Raw genomic sequence first — 22,182 nt, forward strand, 5'->3', positions numbered from 1 at the left:
CTGCTAATATGTGTTAAAAGTGTTTTGTCTGAAAAAGGTGCAGTTGTTGAATGTAATGTACTGTAAAAGTCAAGGATAAATGTAGTTATATAAAGAAAGGAAGGAAACTTTGGTGGGGGGGTTTGTTTTGGGTTTTTTTTTTTTTTTTGGTAATATGGGGCAGCCCCTGATGTATTCATTGGGGTTTGGCTGATAAAAGTGCTTAGGTATAGATAAAAGCAATGTATGAATGTGTGTGTGTGATTGGGAGAGTGAGACTTGCAGCAGAAAATGCTTTAATGCTCAAAATCTACCAGTCCATGATATGGGCAACAGGGATGCGTTGGTTAGAGTGACACACCAAATCTAGTCAGAAAAGACAGAAAGAAAATACAAAATATGTCAAAGACGACTAACTTTTGGTGTTAAAACATGATCCAATCATCTCACTTCTTCTTTAGGTTTCAATAACAAGGTTGCACATTTGTTGCAGTGCATAATTACTATGTTGATATTAACTAAATGACTTCACAATTACAAAAAACGTGTCAGCAAAATCAAAACATCAAAAAGTGGATTTAAAGGTAATTCTAATGGTTATATATGAAGCACAATTTGATTAAAAAAAGTTTTGATAAAAAAAAAGGCATTTTGGTGAATTCTATTTTATATTTTGGCTTTTTTAGCAGCTAGGTTTACATCTTGTCTCAGGACAAGTGTCATTTATGCAACATGTATGGGCTATTTTCAAGGGTGATACAGGAAATGTCCTGCAATTGTAGAGCTCCCATTAGCGTTAGCACATGGAGTAGCATTATAAGAAAAACTGGAGCCAAACCCATTCGAAAAAGAAATTATCTTTTACTGGTTAAATTTAGGTCTTATTGTAATATATACTCTATTATATATCATATAGACTATATCATTATTATTGCAAATGTTTATTGTGTTATTTAAAGTAGGCCATATTGTATATTTATGCATTACCACTGCCCTATAAAAAAGTAAATTATTTAACATCAATCATTAAATGAAAAGAGGTGACGCTAAGCCACCATAACCAAAAACCAGCATGTGTGGAACGAATGTTTTTTAGCCGAGTGTTCCGGTGAACACATTTTCAGGACGGACCTAGCTGCGTTCTCTGAACTGATCATTTCGGTAAAGAAAAATACAAAAATAATCTATTTTCTTTTTAATTACGCTAGCGTGTAATATTTAGGAACACTTAGGAGGTTCCTTTACAGTCTAAAAGTCATGTACACATGTGTTGAGTGGTGTTATAGTTTATTTTAAATGTAATTTGCTTATGAGACACCAGCTCAGTCAGCAGACACGGGAGCTGCTAGCCAACATGAACAGAAATGTCAGAAACTTTTTATAGTTGTAGTGCTTGTTGTCGTAATTCACCACCCGTGTTGCTGGCTGTAGTCCCTGTGCAGCTTATTGGAAAAGCACTGAGATGAGATATCAGCTAAGAGTTGCTCGTTCTTAGCTGAATTTCACGCAGAAGAAGTCGCCCAGTTTCCTCCCGGCGTGGTTCACCCCGTTTGTCCGTGTTTGCAGGTGACGGAGTCAGTGTCAAGCTCCGCGGAGAACCAGAAATGCCCAAAAAGAAAACCGGTGCCCGAAAAAAGGCTGAAAATCGGAAAGAGCGAGAGAAGCAAATACGAGCCAACAGGGAACATGTTGACGTGGCCAAACACCCCTGCAACTCCAACATGGTGTGTAGCTGCGATAGCTGATAGATGCCCAATTAAAACAACAGCAATGCCTTAATATGTATCTAATCTTTTATACTGTTACATTTTTGCAGGAATGTGACAAATGTCAGAGGTAAGTGATTTTATTCACTTATATGACCAATGTGCAACTGCAGATTCTCCATAATTCTGAGATAATTAACTTTTTTTTTTTTAACGTTTCTGATGCCACATGCTAGAAAACAGAAGAACAGGGCTTTCTGTTATTTCTGTAACTCGGTGCAGAAGCTGCCTGTCTGCGCGCAGTGTGGTGAGTACACTGCACGTGTTATTTGAGTAATGTTGGAATGATATTCATTTTAAAGCTAACACTCCCTGCTCATTTGTGACCTTCACATCCAAGCCCATTCAAAAATGTGCCAATTCACAGCCAGCTCAGTGATAGCAAGGTCCCTGCAAGGTCTTAAAAAGGTTAATATAACCTAAATAAGCAACACATTGTACCAGGTCATTAATTACTTAACAAAAAGTAAGTCCAACTTCAGAAGCATTGTGTGGAAACATTATTCACACCCCTGGATTCATTAGCTTGTAGAACCAGATTCAGCAGCAGTAATGAAGTAATCATTTTTTAGCTTGACTGGGCTGTGATTGGGCCATTCAATCATCCATTCTGTTGTACATTTGCTGTGGTTGGCTCAAGCTTTAGATGTCCTCACCTTTGACGGTAGAATACTTTGGTGTACAGAGGATTTTACATGCCTGTAGAATCTTGGATGTTGCTCTCGGTTTTTTTGCAGTTTCACGGAGCACTGCACAGACTGATCTGTGAGTGAATTTGTTGGAATCTCCACTTTTGGAAAGATTATGACATAGAGTTAACGTACCTGAATGCTCCAGATCAGCAACCTGCCAAAGCTTCTGTTATTATAGAGGTGCTGACAGTTGCTGATTGTCAATAAATCAAGTTCATTTGATTAGCAGTACCTGGCTGCTACTTACACTGTTAAATACTATAAATGCAGGAGGGATGTCATTAGTTTTTCCACACGTTTCTGCATGTCATGTCATGCTAAGGACCAGATGATTTTTTTTAATGTGCTGATATGTAAAACAGTAGAATTGAAAGGTTTAGTTGTTGTTTTTCACATAACCTTACATGCTTCTACCATTACACTCCATTATTTTGTTAGATAGATGATGAAAACCACACAGTTCAAAAAGTTTGGCTCATGAACTCTGTGGTTTTGTTTTGTTTTCTTCTTCTCTATGCTCTTCTCCTTTATTATTCTGGTACAAGTTCATTTTTATTCAGCCTTCAGTCTTGAAGCATGCTTAATCATCAATATAAGGAAATCCCAGAAAGTTTATTCTGTTATTAGCGTGTTTTTTTTAGCGTTATCAGAAGGTTTACCTCAGGCTTAGTGAAAGCTTCTGTATTTACTTTAATAAAGATATTTCTTGATTGACGACAGTAGCTTTGGCAAACCTAGCTCCTTGAGAGTGATCGTAACTTGGCTAAATGTTGTGAAGGGGATTTTGTTCATGTATTACACTATTTACCATTACACTGAAATTATTTGTGTTCGTTTTATTCATCTGTAAAGTTTTCTTCCTGTTTTTAGGTAAAATGAAATGTATGAAGTCATCGGATTGTGTTGTCAAACATCCAGGGATCCACAGCACTGGAATGGGCATGGTGGTAAGTTTATTGTATATTTAAGTTTTCTATTATATATCTGTTTGATTTATTTTCACTCAGTAATGTAATTTATGACTGTAAAAATGATATTAGGTTGACATTATTTAATGGAACATTGTTCTGGTAGGTTTTGTTGGGAGAAATAATATTTTTATTTATTTAGTCTTTGAGATAAATATCTCTTTTTCAAGGGCCACCTGGCCAAGAAGATGCACCATGACAAAGTTACATCAAAATAAAATAAAACAAGTCAGTTAATTTTGTCAGTGGTAAATTTAATTCAAATACAAGGTCCAGATCATGCAGTGGCACCCTCTGTATTTTCCCAGGGAGACAAAATGATTCAGCTTTAGTGTTCTCTGAAAGGTATTTCATGAATGAGCTGCAAAATAAGAGAATGCTGTTCCAAGTTGGGTACTCTAAAGAGTGCCTGCAGCTGCTGTCAACAGTGTGACTCAGAGTAGAGCCTTGTGAGTAAATTATGGTATCATCTGCATAAATGCGCGGTTTAGGTTTAGGCATAATCTTCTCTATATTAATAATAAAAAGGAAGAAAAAACAGGGTCTAAAGTTGACCTCTGCGTGACTCCATTTAAAAGCTTCATAGAAACCTGACTTATATTCATCTGTATAAACACACTGTGTCCTATCTGAAAGGGCATTCCTGAACTAGCCTGTAGTCTTATCATTCTAACTGACGTCACTGAGTCTTTCTAACAGCAGCTCATGGTCATCAGAATCAGATCAACAAACACAGCAGCTTTCAGTCCAAGGCAATAATAATAGAATTTGTTACCAACATAGTTGCTGTTACAGTACTGTTGAGTTTATTTAAAATTCTACAATTTTGGCGCAAGTAGAAATTTAGGTTTAGGGCAATATTTGTTGAGGAGATCCCATGTTTTTAAAATAATAAAGTATAGGCAGCTTTCTAGATTTTCAGGGATGATGTTAAGCTGAAGAATCTGATTAAAAAATTGTTTGTGAGGTTCTCAGGTCCAGATGAATTTTTTTGGCTCAATGGCTTTTTAACATTTTAAGATTGCCATAGAGGAAATAGGTTCAGGCACAAAGATGATACAAAATGGGAAAGACAGTTCAATGTAGAGCATCAAGACTATTCTACATTTGCATTAAAAACATAAGTAGTTGATATAAAATGTCCAGGTAGGTTTGGATAACTTTTTTTTGCCTTAACGAACGAAATTATAATTTAAAAACTGTAGTATGTATTTCCTTGGGTTATCTTTGTCTAATATTAATATTTGCCTAAGGATCTCAAACTGAGTGTGACAAATATACAAATAAAAAATAAATTGTGAAAGGGACGAATTCTTTTTTCACAGCACTGTATGTATTGATATTTGGAATTTCTAGTCAAGGTCCTGGTTTGATTTCTTAAAACTCTAACAGATCCAGGCAGCAGGTTCATTTGTGGCCCTGTCTGTTTCAGCTGTGCCAGTGCAGAGCTTTATCGAGTCCTTTTAGGGAGAAAAATTCTAGTGCACAAGGTCAAGACCTGCTCTATTTTTAAATTCCGCTGCTGTGGGAATATTTTGCACGGGGCCGGGACTTGGATCTACATTCTCGCATAATGATAGCAGCAAAAAAAAGACTTACTTTAAAATCCCACCGGTATATTAGGTTTATAATCAAATAGCATGGGAGGAGTCCTTTTACACAATGATAATGTCAGCTTTCAGAGACTGTAAATGCAGCAGGACTCTCCCTTGATATGTAAGGCCATTCGATGCCGAATAACAAACAAACCAAGAGATCCATGTTGCCAGCAGATTCCGCAACAATCAGCCGCTCATCTAGATGTTGTCACTGATAGCAACAGCACTCCAGACGGCAGGCTAGGAGAATAAACAAGGCCTCAAGCACACCAACAGAGGTCATCTACAACCAAGAAGCAGCAGCTTGTAGATTTTCTCTGCATTAATCTGGGGCTAGCTATTATTCATGTGGCTGTGGCTCAGGTGGTAGAGCAGATTAGCGACTGATTGGAAGGTTGGTGGTTCGATTCCTGGCTCCTCCAGTCTGCATGCCAAATATCCTTGGGCAAGATACTAACCCCAAATTGCCCTCCGATGCGTTCATCGGAGTGTGAATGTGTGTGAATGCTTATTAGTTGCACTTGAGTTTAGAGTGGGTGTGATTGGGTGAATGAGGCATGTTGTATAGAGCGCTTTGAGTACTCTGGGAGAGTAGAAAAGCGCTATATAAGAATCAGTCCATTTACCATTCAGTATCACTCTGACACTCTTTATGCTCATGGTGCAGTGTTGTGCAAGTGCAATCAAAATGAATAATTAAGCTAAGTAGCATATGATAAGGTGTGTCAAGGGTCCAGCTGGTGTTCAGTAATCAGTGTCTGTTTTTGCTACATGCCAGTAAACTCATCAGCAGGTTATTTAAACATAAAAAAAGAAAGTACAATTTCTGATTTTGGTCCTTGTTATTCTCCTACTCAATCACAAGGGGGCAGTGTGCGACTTCTGTGAAGCTTGGGTGTGCCATGGTCGGAAATGCCTGAGCACTCACGCCTGTTCATGTCCTTTGACTGATGCCGACTGCATCGAGTGTGAGCGCAGTGTCTGGGATCATGGTGAGACCACCTCTGTTTGATTGTTTCGCCTGCTTACCTAAGTAGAGCCACTGACTGGTTTAACTTCTTAAATAGGAGGGCGAATCTTCCGCTGTTCCTTCTGTCAGAACTTCTTATGTGAGGATGATCAGTTTGAGCACCAGGCAAGCTGCCAGGTTCTTCAAGCAGAAACATTCAAATGTAAGTCACACTGTCATTCAATCGGCTTTTTCAATGGGGTGTTTAAAGCGTATCATTTCCATATGAGCAGATAATATCCAGAGGGAGCATGTGCAGTAGTGATGTTACGAATGTGTTTTCATAATATTGTTGTATTATTTTAGGTGTTTCCTGTAATAAACTGGGACAACACTCCTGTCTGCGGTGTAAGGTGAGGAATCAGTCTGTGAAAATATAATGCAAAAGGATCACAAGCATGTTTGTAAAAAATAAACCCACGTTATCAACTTGCATTACAAAACTGTTTGTAACAACAAAAGAAGAACGAACCAAATCTGATAAGATGGCTACAAATTCACATCGTTGTTTTCATGTGGTTTTGCTTTTGGTTTTTCTCCCTTTATCTGGAAATATTCCTTGTGTACAACAGACACGTAACTGAAACTAAACATCAAAGAGCTTTGAACGAATAAAATGGCAAGAAAGCGCTCCAGGCTGACAACAACGGACCTGCTGAAAATAGCAGCCGGAGCTCATACTGCCTTTAGTTGTTCCTTGTGCTTAGTTTAACAGTTGTCAGCTAATCTTACAGAGGTTAAAAATAAGTTGGTCCTATCAATGACCTATACGAGCTGTTGCTAGGCCAGATAGTCGCAGTGCATACTTTTACTGAAGTGCACAAGTGAAGGAATTTGCCAGGCAGCTCATGACAATATGTGTAGCCAAAGCATACTTTTGCAATAAATCAGCTCTTAATGCACAACAAGTGAGTGTGCTTATCCTTAAATGTGTATATATAGATATATATAGAGTAATGTTTGTTTATTTGTACTGGAAAATTACAGGATAAAGAATTGCACTATAAAAGATGCACTGCATAGACAGCCAGTGCCAACTGAGTAAATCTTTGACGTGCATTTTCTCAGGTCTGTTTTAAAGCTTTAAATTAAAGCTACCCTCACATGCCCATTTGCACACCAAATATTACACATTACATTAGCCTGCTGTAATCATTCCTGCTCATCATGCTAGCTGAAAGGGATGTCTTCTCAACACTGTAAATAATGCTGATCCTCCCTCAAAGCAAAGTTTTAGCTGGAGCTGTTTATTAATTGAGCGTATATGTTCTGCTGGTCTCCTAGCAACCAAACCGCATTTCCTGAGCATGAGACTCTGCCCCAACTCCATATAGACAACAAACAACAAGACTGATTATACTATGATAACATGGTAATTTTGACGAAATTACGCCAGCTGAACTTTAGCATGCATTTCTGCACAGAGAAGCCATGTTTATTGAGGATATTAGAATGTAGGAATGACTACAGCAGACATTCAGGTTTATCAGGCTTCATCAGGAACAAAATAAAAACATATGGAGTGGCTCACAACATTTACACAAGTGCTGCTTGCGTGGCATTGTGCCACAGTTGCAATCTGATCAGAAAGCATTTGAAATAGGAACTCTGCTTTTTGGGGCAGGGGTTATTTATTTATATTTCCAATTCAATCCTTTTTTTAAGAGTACAGTCTGTATCAAAAAGAGGCAAAAGACAGCTGCCATATATTGGTTACAGTGAGTGAGGATCTCTGAATTTGAGACTGGAGGAAGGGAATACGATCGAGTTTTTATGGATGAACGGATGTGGATGAATGAGCTTACTCCTCTTGCCTAAACAAGCCTGAACTGTTACTGCTTTGCTTTCTTTAGTTTTGAAGTTGAGCGAGAACTATGCATCGATATCATGTTCGTGCACCAGCGTTTCCATGCCATAACTGACTGAAAGTTGAACTGTGTCTTGCAGGCTTGTTACTGTGATGATCACACTAAGAGTAAAGTCTTCAAACAGGAGAAAGGAAAAGGTCCTCCGTGTCCCAAATGTGGTCACGAGACACAGGAGACCAAAGATCTAAGCATGTCAAGTGAGTGTTACGCAGACCTTTAAACGACTGGAAGTTGTTTAGTTGTTTTTCTTCCCGTAAAGCTCCTGTTTCGGGGAAGTTGCCACAGCTGCTACTTCCCCGCAGACTGTGTTTTGAAAATGAAACAAAACCATGAGGGGAAAAATAAATTCTTTGTTTTTCCCCAGAAGTCATTTACACAGTGCAGCTAATTGTATTTTCTAGAGAATTGTTCATGAATATTTGGGTTTTTCTCAAATGCTTCTTGCTGTAAAAGCAGAGTCTGATGTTATGCAATTAAACTTTGACCTTGGAAGCAGTGCCAAACACGTGTTGGCCACATTGCTGTTCTCTCAAATGTGCTGCCAGGATTTGATTTCTATTTCTAAGGACTTGCTATTAGCAGAGTGAGATGTATTTTGAAACAAAAACCCTGCTCAGTGAATCTGATATTTCTAGCTCCTCACAAAGAGCTTTAGCAATATTAACATTTCATTTCCGACATGGGACAGAGGCAAAAACGTGTGGAAGGATCACAGCAGTGTCATAGTCATATATTGACAAGAGGAACAAAGTGATATATAATGAGTTAAATTACAACCTGAAGGCTTAGAATAAACATTGCTTGCAGAGAATTACGCAGACTGTATCTTACAGGACCTTTTCTTTGTCGCTTCACCACCATGCGTAATGACACCAGAGCTAACGTTGACACCTGTGCATTGTTCACAGCGCGCACCTTGAAGTTTGGTCGACAGGCCGGTGCCGACGATGACGACGGTTACTACGACGGTGCGTCCGGGTACGATGCTTACTGGAAGAACGCAGCGTCCGGAGGTGGAGACCAACAAGACGACTACGGAGAAGACGATTACTATGAGGAAGACGAGTATGAGGAGGACGAGGAGGACGAGGAGGAGGAAGAAGATGAAGAGGGCGAACAAGAAACTGCGTCCGAGTCGCTGGCTGGTCTTAAATTGGATGGTGCTGCAGCCTAAGCTGATGGTGACTGATGAGGTGGTGCAGCTGGAGCACGTGGTCCTGTAAACCCAAAGGATCCTCAAGAAAGCTTTAGATGCACAATTAAGACTGGAGATGAATATTAAAGCTGATGTGATGTTTTAACTTTCCATGTTACTTTGAAAGAGAAAATACATTTTTTTAAACAATATTCAAGCAGCTGTATAGAGACAAAATGAATAAAAGACTCAAATAACAGTTTCAATTTAATTTCAGTTTCATAAATTAAATACCTGCTATTATAAGCCTGACTAAAAAAAATTGATGGTGCTCAGAAAGCTTTAAGTGCCCTGCTTTCTCCTCTGTTTTTACAGTCAAGCCTGGGTTAAGTTATGAAACTGCTTCTGCTTTGCAGTGATTTTTGATACAGGAGCAAAGGCTGATCTTTGTATTTCCACACTCTAATGGTTGTCACATTTGCCCACCATGTGAATGGTCCCTGGAAACTCAAGAAGATGATGTTACTCCTATTGGTGGCGTGAAGCTGGCACACATAAGAGGGTTGTTTATGTCATATGGTGGTGAACTTTTAAAGAGCTTTAGGGGGGGGTCTTCACTTTCTTTCAAACGAGGTGGCAACCAGTATTGGCTGTTGGACAAATACTCATTCAGATCTTATGAATTTGCCTAGATTTTTTTTTACAATCAGGGTCTGATTGTTACATTTAGGACCAGACTATCCTTCCATATTTTTGAATTCCACCAGAATCCACACACAACTGCAGAGTATACAGGAAATTTTCAATAAGTCATGATTGTAAAGCTCTGGCTTGTCTTAAATAGTCCAAACAGCAACAACAAACCTTAAGCGTTAGCTGTTCACCACAATGTGCCTCGAGACTTTCATCTTCCTGTTTATGAAAAACTTCCTCAAACATTTTACCCGTATGCTTATATCCAAAATAAGTCGTCCCGTTTTAGCTTGGTCAGCTGTAATAATAAACAAATTATTAGCTGGAATGAATTGCCTAAATCATTAACTTCACTGGTTTTCTGATCCAGGCAAATTGGCGGCCACTGAAGGGAATTCTTCTGTGGCTTGTTATGAATAAAGCATAACCTGTCCTCATTATCGATGTTATGTAATGACTATTGGAGAGTCTTTTTGTGGCATCTTTCCTCAGTGCAGTTGTTTGTCCTGATGTTTGAAATAAACTGCAAGGCACATTTGGGTCATTCTTACTATTCGGTGCCATTTGAGTCCTAATGACATAATATGGTATATTTAGTGTAAAACTTGTCTAATGCTTATTTCTAAACCATTTTCTTGTATGTTTAACCCCCCTCTACCATAGAACACATTGATATATACACAGGATAAATACATTAAAAGTAAATTACTTTTATTTTAGCACAAGTCACTAAAGTACTATGTCCCCAGTCATGCTTGCTCGACTTCAGTTACAAATATAACTTAAAAAAAAAAAAAAAATCTAGATTTTTCATCATTTCTGGATTGGCTTATTTCTAATGTTCCTCATCAAATGTTCTTTTTTTATTATTAATGCATGTTTAATACTTAAAATCTTTAAAAAATGTTGTGTCCCTGAATCAACTGTCACCCCTGTTACTCTGATAAGAATTCCATAGAACACATCACCTGATTATTCTTTTAGTCACATGACACTCCCGGATGTAACATATTTTGGAGGGAAAACTTTCAAGAAGAAGACCAGTAAGTACCACTCTTTAATCAACCCTTTTTTCAATGTTTTAGCAAGATTTTGTAATGTGGCAAAGCATAACACGTCCAACCTGTTACGCTTATTAATAGTGGAAACAATTTTTTTTTGGTAATTTTTATAATATGGCTAATAAACATGTTAAAAATGGTTCTTAGTGGTCACCATGTACTAGCTTGTTGTTCATCATACTAGTAGTAATGGCTAAGTTTAGCATAAAATCTCCCCCCTGTTACCGTCACCCCTGTTATTGCTATGCACTATAACATGAAATTTCCTTGCAGATTTTAAAAAGGGACATTGTAGCTTTTAGAAAATGTAAATATTACTATAACTGTGTATTCAAAACAGTTATTAATAGAAAATTGAATGTCCTGTAACAGGGTGGACATTTGGCACGTCATGGGTAAAGACTTTGATTTAAAAAAATATTATAATATAATATCCTTAGCTGGACCAATACATTTTTCTTATAGGTTGAAAATCCCTCTTTTAGATGAAATGTTAAAATAATTCAAAATTTTGTATTTTTTGATGAAGAGTGATCACACTGAAATGGCACCGAATAGTAGGAATGACTCATTTGTGTAAAAAAATAAAAATTTAAAATTAAATAAAATCCCTCTTGAATGTGCATTTCTGTGAAGTATTTCTGATGACTCATGCATTAAAAGAAAAAAAAGAAACCGATAAAGTGACGACTTGGAGGAGGAGTGAACGTCTCAACACGACCAGAACAGGGCGTGTGCAAGTCAGCCTGCGAAATCATACCCGTACTCACTCTCGCCACAAGTGTTAATAACACTGGCTGCAGACCAATGAGACAAACCAGCTTTATTATCACAAATGAGGTGCAAAAGTGTAATCTTTGCTTGCTGCTCCGCTGGCTAGGACGACGGCAACCGCAGTCACTGCGCAGATGACGGCGCTCCCGGTGATCCTTTTTCAACTCACATGTCACCGAGATCAGCGAGCTGTAAGTTACATTTTAGTGCGTTACTAGTAGAGGTCTAACCCAAACTGTCGGCTAATCACCTGGAGGAAAACACGGCGTGTCCCCAATTAGGGAGGCTAATCAAATGCGTATATATAGGAGGTGTGTCTACTGGGCGATCCACGTGGGTCCGCGGGATACATTTCAGCTGCTGTCGGTGAACTATGTGCCATTATGGTAATTTGGTTTAAAAAACAAGTAATGCTCTCGCTTTCACTCACTTGCTTTCACTTTCGATTTAGTCAGATGCGAGCTAGTTTGGCAGCCCGTCTTTCCGGTTGTGTGTATATGGGGAGACGCTTCTGCACAGCTGTCAGTGAGAATGGAGCCAAATCATGTGCACGTCCACCACGTTCTTGTTTCTGCCTAACTTAATGTTTACGTTTTTATTCTGTCCAACGCTGTTTGTCAGCATTGCTCCAAACTGCGTCGAGACTGCAGGGTATGGAAATAAATGCGTCCTTGGTAGTACGCGGCTGACGGTTCGAGCAAAGGTACGAGGAAATGATTACCGGTTATTAGTCTCTGTAATAGTTTTGTAAACTTGAAGAATGATTTATAGGAAGGATGGTCTGCTTCAAGTAACAAGAAACTATCACGGTTGAAGCGCAACCTTCAAGAAATATTTAGTCGTGATTATCCATCCAACTCCTGTTGGAAGAGCAAGTGTAAGTGCTGAAGAGTACCATCGATAAATGTTAACCTCACTAGGCTACCGTAAAGTTTTAAGATACGCGGCTGTTTCATAGTAACACTGAAAATATAGTTCTATTCTTTAAAAAACAAAACAAAACAAAACAAAAACCCCAAAACAAACAAAAAACACCCTTTAACTTCAGTACTACTACAGTACAAATGGAAAACACAAGTACATCTGCAACAGAATTGAAGACAACTAAAAGTACATTTCATCACTATGCTGTTTAAATATTCTTCATAATACTACAACTGCTGAAACATTGGATGTTAGATAACATGCATCCTCTGCTTTGGCCCCGATGGAGATTTCAGACAAAGATCATGTGTTGTTGGTCTGAGTGAGGTGTACCCTTAAGGTGTCTGATTTATGGCCTGTATTTACAGCGCTTTTCTAGTCCCTAAGGACCCCAAAGCGCTTCGAACCGGCAACCTTCCGATTACAAGGTGAACTCCCAACTCTTGAACCACGATCGCCCAAGTTCAGCCTAAAGCTTTTTTTTTTTTTTTTTTTATAGTTGCCTGACACTGTTGCCTGCATTTCGAGTTGTGCATGGTGGACTTGCTCTGCAATCCTGCAGCCCTAACACTAGTTGCTAGGGGATTTATGTCCTCAGGTTGATCAGTTCTCTTCCAGTCTGTTAGAAAAATGGCTGCAGAAGAAGTAGCTGGAAATGCGCAGGTACTACATGGGCCAGTCGCATTTGTTTTAGGCATTGATGGGATGTTGAGTTTGGTGTTGACAAAAAAAAAAAAAAAAAAAATCCACTCATTACTATTAAAAGTAATGCAGCACTCAATACTCAATACTTCATTGCTTGGTGGGGAAAAAGTAATTTGTAACATTACTACTTTGTTGCTCTGTAAAAAGATGTAAAATTCATTGTAAGACATGTTATCTAACAGTATTTATCTTCCCCTTCAGTCCTGATACTCAACACAAATCCCTGTTTGTGTGTGGGACAAAGCTTAAAGGCCCGCACAAACTTTGTTTTAGTTTAGTTGAGATTGAACACAAGACGGAACAGAAAGCAAATTAAAAACCAGGCCAAAGAGATGCAAAGCCGCAGTAATTCTACTGTAGAAACAACTGGAAATGGGTGATGCAATGTTACAAGCCTGACTAGCCATCGCTGCCTTTGTTATCTGTTGAAGATCAGGCTCTGGCTGCTGTGCTGGGGTCAGCATACACTTAGCTTTAGCATCACTTTGGGTTCTGGCCTAACTTTTTGTTAGGATGTTGTCTATGGATGCTTGGAAAGAGCCGATGCTGTGTTAGCAACAGCCTCTTTTTGCAGTGTTTGCACTTTGTTTGTTTGCACACTAGCTGATTATAGCAAGACCCATTTAAGATGTATATATTTCTGTAAAACCCCCCCCCCCCCCCCACCCCATCTATCATGCAGATAATGACGTAGCTGTAATGTGGCTACTGAATTTGGTGCATTTACAGCTTTAGTTACTGCATTACTGAAAATTGTAAATTGTAGTGTGATTCCAGTGACATGTTAGTTTTGAATATACTGGTTATTTTGTGCCTATTTTGTGTAGCTTTAATGCAGAAATGCAGTCCTTAACTAATTTATTATATAAACTGTCATTTAAAATAAAAAAAGGAAATATTTTAGAAATCTGTCCAAAAAATGTTTAAAGAAATTTTATTAAACAATTAACAACAAAATCTAAATTTATTTTAAATAGCCAAATTTGGGTACTGGACCTCAAGTAAATAACTAATTTGGCATCTTAAGTAAAACAGTTTAATTTTGATTTTTTTTTTTTCTGCTTATCTGTAAAACAGCAAATTTTAACATTTTTAGCATTAAAATAATTTGATTAAAGAGCTTGGCCTTGCTGGTGGATTAACTGTCTTTTGCTAATTATTTTAGAGCAGCCGTGGTATAAGCTTTACATTGGATGATGTCTTAATTTTTTTTATTTTTTTTTAAAAGCACTGTATAAATTGCATATTGGTGGTAGTGTGAGGGCCTCAGCTTGTACATCTGGAATAAAAATGGAGTGCAACTGAAATAGTGTGGGTTGCCTCCCTTTAGAGGTTTTCTGGACACACCCAGCTGTTAGAGCTTGTAATGCATTGTAGTCCATTTGGCTGTGGAATGCCTTAGTTTCCTCCAAGAGGGACTGGTAAATATTGCTGGGAAAAAATAGTGTCTGGATTAGCCAAAGAACTCCAGCTGGGTAACTCTGGTGAGAGTTAGCCACAGGAAGACGGGTACGTTTTTGTTTTTTGGGGTTTTTTTTGTTGCTGTTGTTGTGTTTTTTGTTGTTTTTTGTTGTTTTGTTTTTTTGAGGGAATTGCAAAGCATTTAACCTCTAAAGTGAAACTGTAGCTGTTATTTACACTACATGCAAGTTGTGAGTTCTGCCCGATGAAAGCAGGTTGACTTTCTGCACTTTGAGTTGCACCTCGTTTGTGTATGATGATTACGGAGTGCGGTGACTGTGGGTGGGCACGGGGTAGTATTTCTAGCAGTGCAGGACAACAGCTTGAATACACTATAAAAAAATTACTATTTGAGTTTCAGTTAATATTTCATACTCATTCTGTTGTTTTAGTAGATGCAGAAAATAGAAGAAGAGAACAGAGTTGGCTTAAAAATATAGGAGCACAGCCTGTAGCAGATGAGCAAATGGTCACAAAAGACTGACAGAATACAGAAATGTGCAAACTTCAGAGAAAATGGTTATGTATCTGTTATTGCTATTCAGCCATAGAAGTGGAAATTATTTACCACAGTGTTACACAAAGATGGCTTGACATATTTCTGTTAAATTTCAATGACTTTAATTGCATATTTATCACCCATTATATTACAATTTTAAAATGGTGACCTAAAAGATGTAGATGATGATGATGATGATGATGATGATGATCTAATGTTTTCCTGTACAATTTCTAGAGGGGTTTCCAGATCCAGCTGACCTGTAAGGTGTGCCGAGAGAGCCACAAAACTCAGGTGTGGCTTTGTTTGTTAGTTCTGAGGTAGGCATATAGTGTGTGTGTTGTGTTTTGTGTTTTGTTTTTCTTATGAGTGTACTGTGCTTAGTAGATTTATTAGATCACCTGTTATTTAAAAACAAGAAAACACAAATAATTTAGTAAGTCTGTCAAAAAATTATGGAGTGCAAGTAAATAGCTGTCATTTGGCATTTTAATAAGAAAATTTATGTGATTTTCGATTTTGTTTCTGCTTTTTTCCTTTTGCAAAACTGTAAACTTGAATATTTATGAACAATGCCAATAATGATAGTATTCATTTGGATTAAATAGCTTGCACATACTGGTGGATTAATCATCACAGAATCATAAAAAATCAGAAATTGTCAGTACTGTTAATTTAGGACAGGCCTGGCATAAACCTTATATTGAGTAAAATAAAAAGAAATGTAAAACAGCAAAATAATATTGAAAGCCAAACCTTTTTAAAATTCCTACAAATAAACAGATAAGTACATCCTCTTAATTCTAATGTCTTACATAAGGATATAAGTCATCTGTTTCTCATCAGGGCTTAGTATCGGGTCAATATAACCTGAGGTAAACAACAAAGTTTTCCAGTTGAAAAGTCGAAGTTCAGAATTAGAGTTTTGGTTTCTGGCAAAGCTTTTAAAAAGGTCATTTACCGACTGATCTGTGAAAAGACTTCAACATGAAATGTTGTGCTGTCTGCATGACTGTCTGCAGCTCGGTAGGTAGTGTGGTCGCCCCATGATCGGAAGGTCGGGGGTTCGAATCCACTGAACGGCTACCCTGAGGTACCCCTGAGCAAGGTACCGTCCCTCCCCAGGCGTGATTTTTGGCTGCCCACTGATTCACTGAGGGAATAGGTTAAAGTCATTTCAGCCTCATCTTCAAATTATTCACGTCCTCTCAAGACCAAGACTCAAGTCCAATTACAACATGCCAAATAATTGATCAGTGTGTTATGTTTTAAAGCGTTACACAGATGACCTTCATTTAAATACTGATTGCTACAGCAATGTACAGTAAATGTTGTGGAGGAACTGATTCACTGAGTTCAAAAGATGGCGACTATAGATTTTACTCTGAGCTAATAATAGGTCTGTGACGTAATTGCAGTCTCCCTTATCAGAAAATGATGAGTGAATGAATGACTGTAAAAGTGGTTATTTTAACTGGAATATGTGAACTGCTAAAATGCTAACTGTTATATATTTCAGTGTTTGTAACATATAGAAGTTTGACTTGCTTTGCTCTAAGCTGTGACTTTATGAATGAGGAAATAAACTGGCATGTCAAATAGCTGTCCACAGAATGTGTTACCATGGTAACTAGGTTGAGGTTGAAGCTTCCTGGAACAGAAAAGCAAGAGTTTACCTTTCATCACACTAATTGTTAGCCGGACCTGATTCCTGGTATGGGGCCCTGGTCTCCAGTGTTAACACAATGCAAGTGCCTTTCCAAGAACGGTGGTATTACAATAATACAGTCCAGGACCCACATGCCAGACACTGAAGAGCGGGCCAGAGTTCATCACAGTACAAGTAGAAATGTTTTGTTTTTGTGAAGGGTCGTAGGGAAAATGTCTCTTTTCTTTTAAAAAAAAAAAAAAAAAAAAAAAAAAACGCAAAAAAACCCCCCAAAACAAAAGGGATCACTGCATAGATCGAATATCCACAAGGCCGATTAAGTAAAAGCAGCGCAGTAAAGAGCAGGCCAGTAACTCTCCAGCTTCAAGCTACTACTGCTAAAGGCAATTCTGCTAGCTATTGAGGTGTGTGTGCGCGTGCGACACTGCTTCTGTATTTTGGTTTAGGTTTTTGTCAAATGAAACCATAATATGCCATGTGATGTTTATCTCAGGCTATAATTGCTTAACTTTACAACATAGTAAAGGCTATATTAAAAAAAAAAACAAACAAAAAAAAAAGTCGTAATACCTTAGAATTGATGGGGGTTTACTCTCTTTTTGCAGTGACTGAATGACTGTATAGTGTTAATTTCTGCAAAATGCACTCCGTGACTGAGCTGATGGTGTGCAGTATGACAAAAGTACTGGACTTTGGAAGTTTGACACATTGAAATATAAATGTGTCAAACTTCAACTGTGTTAGTTTATTAAATTTAAACTGCATTTCAATCACTTTTACTATATTATTACATTTAAATACCCATATTGCTTTCCCCAGTAGCAGCTAGGTGCAGCAAATCAGTTGCACCCAACAAAACTCCATATTGCCATAATTGTTTCTTTCTAATTGTATTTTCATTCTTACAGCCTCTTGAGTACGCCTACATGTGCCAATTCTGTGAATGAAGCAGGGGATCTACGGATATGTTTGAATGATCTGATTCATAATGTGAAGGTGAGTGGTTTCATTTTAACTCTTTGGTAACATTGAGTTTTTATTGTTAAAAATTTGTATGACATTTAAAAACGACATACATTTGTTCACTGATGCTGACTTAAAACAATAAAAAAAAAAAAGTCTGTTTTATTTATATAGCAGCAAATTGTAGCTCTAGTTATGTCAGAACTAATGGATAGTGGACAGTTTACCTCTACACTGGCAACAGTCTGGAGCCTTTACTCATTATACAGTCACTGGTTACGTCATTATTTATGGATATAGGCAGAAACGATGATCAGCTGATGCTAACAGACCCAAAATGTGTTAAGGAAAAAGTTTCCCACCGCATTACACCGCCAGCCTGAACACTGACACAAAACAGGATGGATCTATGCTTTCATATCATTTAGACCAAATGTTGACTCTTCCAGCTGAATGTCATCAGATCTTTTATTGCCCAATTTTATGATGGTGTAGTAACTGGAGTTTCAGTTTTGTGTTCTTAGCTGATAGGCAGGGCGCTCGGTGTAGTCTTCTGCTGCTGTTGCCCATCTGTGTCAAGGTTTGATGTGTTGTAGGTTCAGAAATTCTCTTTTGCATAACTTCCTTGTAATGACTGGTGATATGAGCTACTGTTGCTTTAACAGTTTGAAGCAATCTGGTTATCTTGCTTTGCTCTCATACTCTTCACCCAGAGAACTGCCACTCACTGGATGTTTTCTTTCTCACACCATGATTAGAGTCAACTTTATTGTAATTACACATGTATTAATACAGGGTAACAAAATGCAGTTTGCATCTAATCAGAAGTGCAAGAGCAGTAAGCGCAATAGGAGCAGATTATGTATGTGATCTGCAGACCTTTGTGACAGAAAAGTCTCAGATTAGTAGTTTGTCTTTGCAGCAACAATGCATTTAGATGTGCTGACAATGTAATTACATGATTTTGATATCTGCGTTTTAATGAGTAGCTGAATAGGTGTACCTAAGGAAGTGACTGATGAAATTTCTGGTTGTTTGTCCATCAATCAATCCCATTCTCATTAACAAGTGAACGTAAGAGCTTAGAAGGAATTTCTAAAACTTTGGCACAAATGTTCACTTGAACTAGTTAAAATTTGGTGGTCAAACATCCCTAGGGACTAGAAGGGTGTGTTTTGTTTTGTTTTAATTCCACCAATTTCTTATATATATATTAACCTGGTTGGTTGTGAGAAGCACATCTGGTGAGACAAATGAAAATGTTTATTTGTTTTTAATTTCTTGTCAGAAATCTGATGCTATGCTCTACGCTCCAGGAATTGAAGACTTTCCAGTAAGTTTTTAAAAAGTTCAGTTTTGATTTCTAATCATCGTGTGAATCGATTACAAAGTGCTAACAAGTGTTGCGTGTATGTCCAAATCCTGGAGGTCTCTTTAACCTCCACTCCAAAGACTAAACAAAAGGAATCACACATTCAGTTTACGGAGTGCTATAAAAGGCACTAACACCACGCCCATGCTTCTGTTTCCTCCTTGGTAAACATACCTGTATTCAGATAGCCAACCAACACAACAGCCATCCAAAGCATGTAGAAGGCAACATGTTCTTTGTTGGAATGTTTTGTACAGCGTACTCTGGGCCCTGTATTATGAATTCAACATACCCATGGAGCAAGTTTGGCTGTTACCATGGTGATGTACCCCAGTTAAATAAACTACCTTCATGGTACAGAAAACAGAATTAACCTTGATTACCTGGATAATCTGATTCCTGCTTCGTAATATGGGCCTCTGGTATCATCTTGAGAAGGGAGTGTTTAGTACATTTTTAATTTTGGTGTTTGGCATTATTTATAATAATAATAATTATAATTATAATTATAATTATTATTATTATTATTATTATTATTCTAAAGCTTGTCATGATAAAGTAATTTTATTTATTTTATTCCTTAGAAATGTAACTCGTAGAACATTTTCAGGAAATGCTAAGAAATTTTCTTGTGTTTCCAGGATTTCTGTAAAAAGATGGTGCTGAAATGTTACATGTTGGAGTTGATAATGGTCCTTGATGAGGAAGAAATTGGGCGTGGTTCACAGGAATGTGTCCGTGATTTCAATTATAATCTGCAAACAACAAAAAATGTAAGTTTTAAATGTATCCTTTTAGAAGAAGTCAGAGTCTTTGCTTAAATGTACAATCAAAAAGATTTTTTTCACATAACCACTGCTGAAGCTTATTACCTTTCTTTAGCTTTCAGTTGTAATTGTTTGTATTCATTTGAGGAAAAACAAATCTTTAATTTTTGTCTCCTGTTAGGATCTGTGTCCAGCATGTGAAACGTACACGCTTCAAAATATTACAACATTTATGGACAGACTAATGGACCTTTTGGAAAATCTCAACTCTACATAATATTATATAATGATGTAAATACTGTAAACTACTACTGTGCATTTGTGTAGATTTGTAAATAACTGTTTTTATCGCTTATGTTGCTACCATACGTAATAATAAATTAAAGATGTATTTTATGCTATAGGCTGATGACACTAAATGTAGCATGGCATGTCAGTGCTACACATCTGGCCTATTTGTTTTTAAATATGCTGTCAGTGCCACAGCTTTTAGCTATACTGTATATACATAATGTTATCACACTGCTAAATAATTTCCCCCAGGGATCAATAAAGTATTCTGATTCTGATATACACTACTGAATAAAATGTACTGATACACCTAATGGACTCTAGTATCTGAGTACGTTCAGTATATGCTTACTCCAGTGTTTTGTCTGTGAGGTCTTCAGTTCTGCATTTTCCTCTCTGGCTGCTACATGTGCGGCTTGAAAGTCTTTTGTAAACTTTATTTCTTTTTTACATTACATGTTAAAACAAACTCTCAACTGTTACTTCACGTACTGTTGAATACATGGGAGATTGTATCTGATACACAAACTGTTCTATTTAATTTTGTTCGATTCCGGGTCAGCATCAGAGATGGAGCATTTATCGTGCAAGTGGCAAGAGAGTCTTTAGTAGATACTCAGACAGGAAAACTGCCATTAACATTCTGTATACAAGGGCAGCTTATCTGCCAACTGCAGGCTGTCTACAAAGTTTGTGTGTAGCATGCAAACCACGCTTGCCAGCATTAGCTCATAGCTTAACTCCACTGTGGTATCCAAATCTAGCCACTTCTATCGGGGGGGAGTAGTGCATTTTTTTTTATTTATGGCGCCTTTCTACAACCCAAGGTCCCTGTTCAAAGCATAAAAGAACAGCATTGGAGTCAACAACTGGAATCAATTTTTAAAGAGTAAGTCAGTTTAAACAGATGGGTTTTGACTTGAATAAGGGAAGAGAGCCAGTATTCGTGATCTCATGAGGAAGTGAATTTCAAAGTTGGGGAGCAGAGTGGCTGAAAGCTCTGATCTACGGGCAGCCAGCGAAGCTGCTGAAGACCAGTGATCATAACTCTGTGTGAGAGTTATGATCCAGGCTGCAGAATTCTGGAGGAGTCAGAGATTGCGAAGGGCCTTGTTAGGAGGACTGAAGAGAATTACAATAATCGATCTCAGAAGTGACGTGGCTATAAACAAGGATATGGGGGTTGGTAAGGAAGGGACAGACGATTGATATTGCGTAAGAGGAAGTAGGTGGACTGGTTGATGCGACTATTACGAGACTGAAACGACAAAGTTCTGTCAAGGATGACACTCACACTCTTAACCTGAGGGGAGGGAAAGATTGAGGAGTTGTCAATATTAATGGAAAACTTGTGGGATTTGGTTTAAGTGGAAGCTCTGCCAACTAACACGGCTGCAACCAAAATGCTAATGCTAAAAATTCAGAGGCCAGGGCCCTATCCTAAAAAGGAGAGTTCAACACATCCAGGGTATCGTTCGGTTATCTAGATACTTACCCTAACATTGGAGATCAGGATAAAAGGTCACATGAAGCTGGTTATATTAAGTCATTAAATTAACCCTGTGGCTTCACATGAAAGGGGTGGTGTTAGTCACACATGGGCCTTTCATAGATCATGTGACTCTTCTTCCACAGAAAATCATCCACCAAGACCAGTGATGTTATCAAAAGTGATATAAATCTCGAAACAAACTCAAAACTTGTGAAAATAACGGGATGAATGCCACAGAAAAATCTTCAGTTAATCTGTTGCTTTAGGGCATGCAATAAATATTGTAATTCTACTTAATAGTTTTAAGTTGAAGTGAGTGGACTGGTGATATTAAAGATTAGAGCTCTAAAAACTTTAAACTGGATACATCTAAGCTTTAAAGCTTACCTTCCCTGCTGATAAAAGGATATGTGGAAATTGCTTCAGTGTGTAGCAGGTCAAAGGGAAATTAATGTGATTGACTGAATAGGTATTCTTCATGTGTGCTCTCTGTTTC

At 37.8% G+C, this 22,182-nt stretch overlaps 2 protein-coding genes across 2 annotated transcripts; both read left to right on the top strand.

Moving 5' to 3' along the window:
* The first annotated feature begins 1,058 nt into the window (after positions 1 to 1,058).
* znf330 (zinc finger protein 330) lies at positions 1,059 to 9,251 on the top strand. Its single transcript, XM_026171315.1, has 10 exons — positions 1,059 to 1,140; positions 1,546 to 1,703; positions 1,796 to 1,815; positions 1,922 to 1,992; positions 3,308 to 3,384; positions 5,869 to 5,995; positions 6,071 to 6,175; positions 6,319 to 6,365; positions 7,960 to 8,077; positions 8,789 to 9,251. The coding sequence occupies exons 2-10, from the start codon at positions 1,584 to 1,586 to the stop codon at positions 9,052 to 9,054; spliced, it is 951 nt and encodes a 316-aa protein (XP_026027100.1). The 5' UTR covers positions 1,059 to 1,140; positions 1,546 to 1,583; the 3' UTR covers positions 9,055 to 9,251.
* A 2,521-nt stretch (positions 9,252 to 11,772) lies between these two features.
* il15 (interleukin 15) lies at positions 11,773 to 20,425 on the top strand (the record flags this gene model as incomplete). The annotated part of the gene is made up of 8 exons (XM_026169428.1): positions 11,773 to 11,905; positions 11,995 to 12,064; positions 12,165 to 12,246; positions 15,370 to 15,452; positions 17,710 to 17,797; positions 19,053 to 19,097; positions 19,778 to 19,909; positions 20,085 to 20,425. Coding segments are annotated over 8 exons (729 nt in total), but the record flags the coding sequence as incomplete, so codon positions are not given.
* Between the last annotated feature and the right edge of the window lie 1,757 nt (positions 20,426 to 22,182).

The sequence above is a fragment of the Astatotilapia calliptera genome, chromosome 6, assembly GCF_900246225.1.
Source record: "Astatotilapia calliptera chromosome 6, fAstCal1.2, whole genome shotgun sequence".
Lineage (NCBI taxonomy): Eukaryota > Metazoa > Chordata > Actinopteri > Cichliformes > Cichlidae > Astatotilapia > Astatotilapia calliptera.

What these genes read in the sequence shown, in the direction of transcription:
- znf330 (XM_026171315.1), top strand. Translation starts at nt 1,584, where the DNA reads ATGCCCAAAAAGAAAACCGGTGCCCGAAAAAAGGCTGAAAATCGGAAA. An exon ending in ACCCCTGCAACTCCAACATG is followed by an intron (nt 1,704 to 1,795) that starts GTGTGTAGCTGC and finishes ACATTTTTGCAG; the next exon opens with GAATGTGACAAATGTCAGAG. An exon ending in GCACTGGAATGGGCATGGTG is followed by an intron (nt 3,385 to 5,868) that starts GTAAGTTTATTG and finishes CTCAATCACAAG; the next exon opens with GGGGCAGTGTGCGACTTCTG.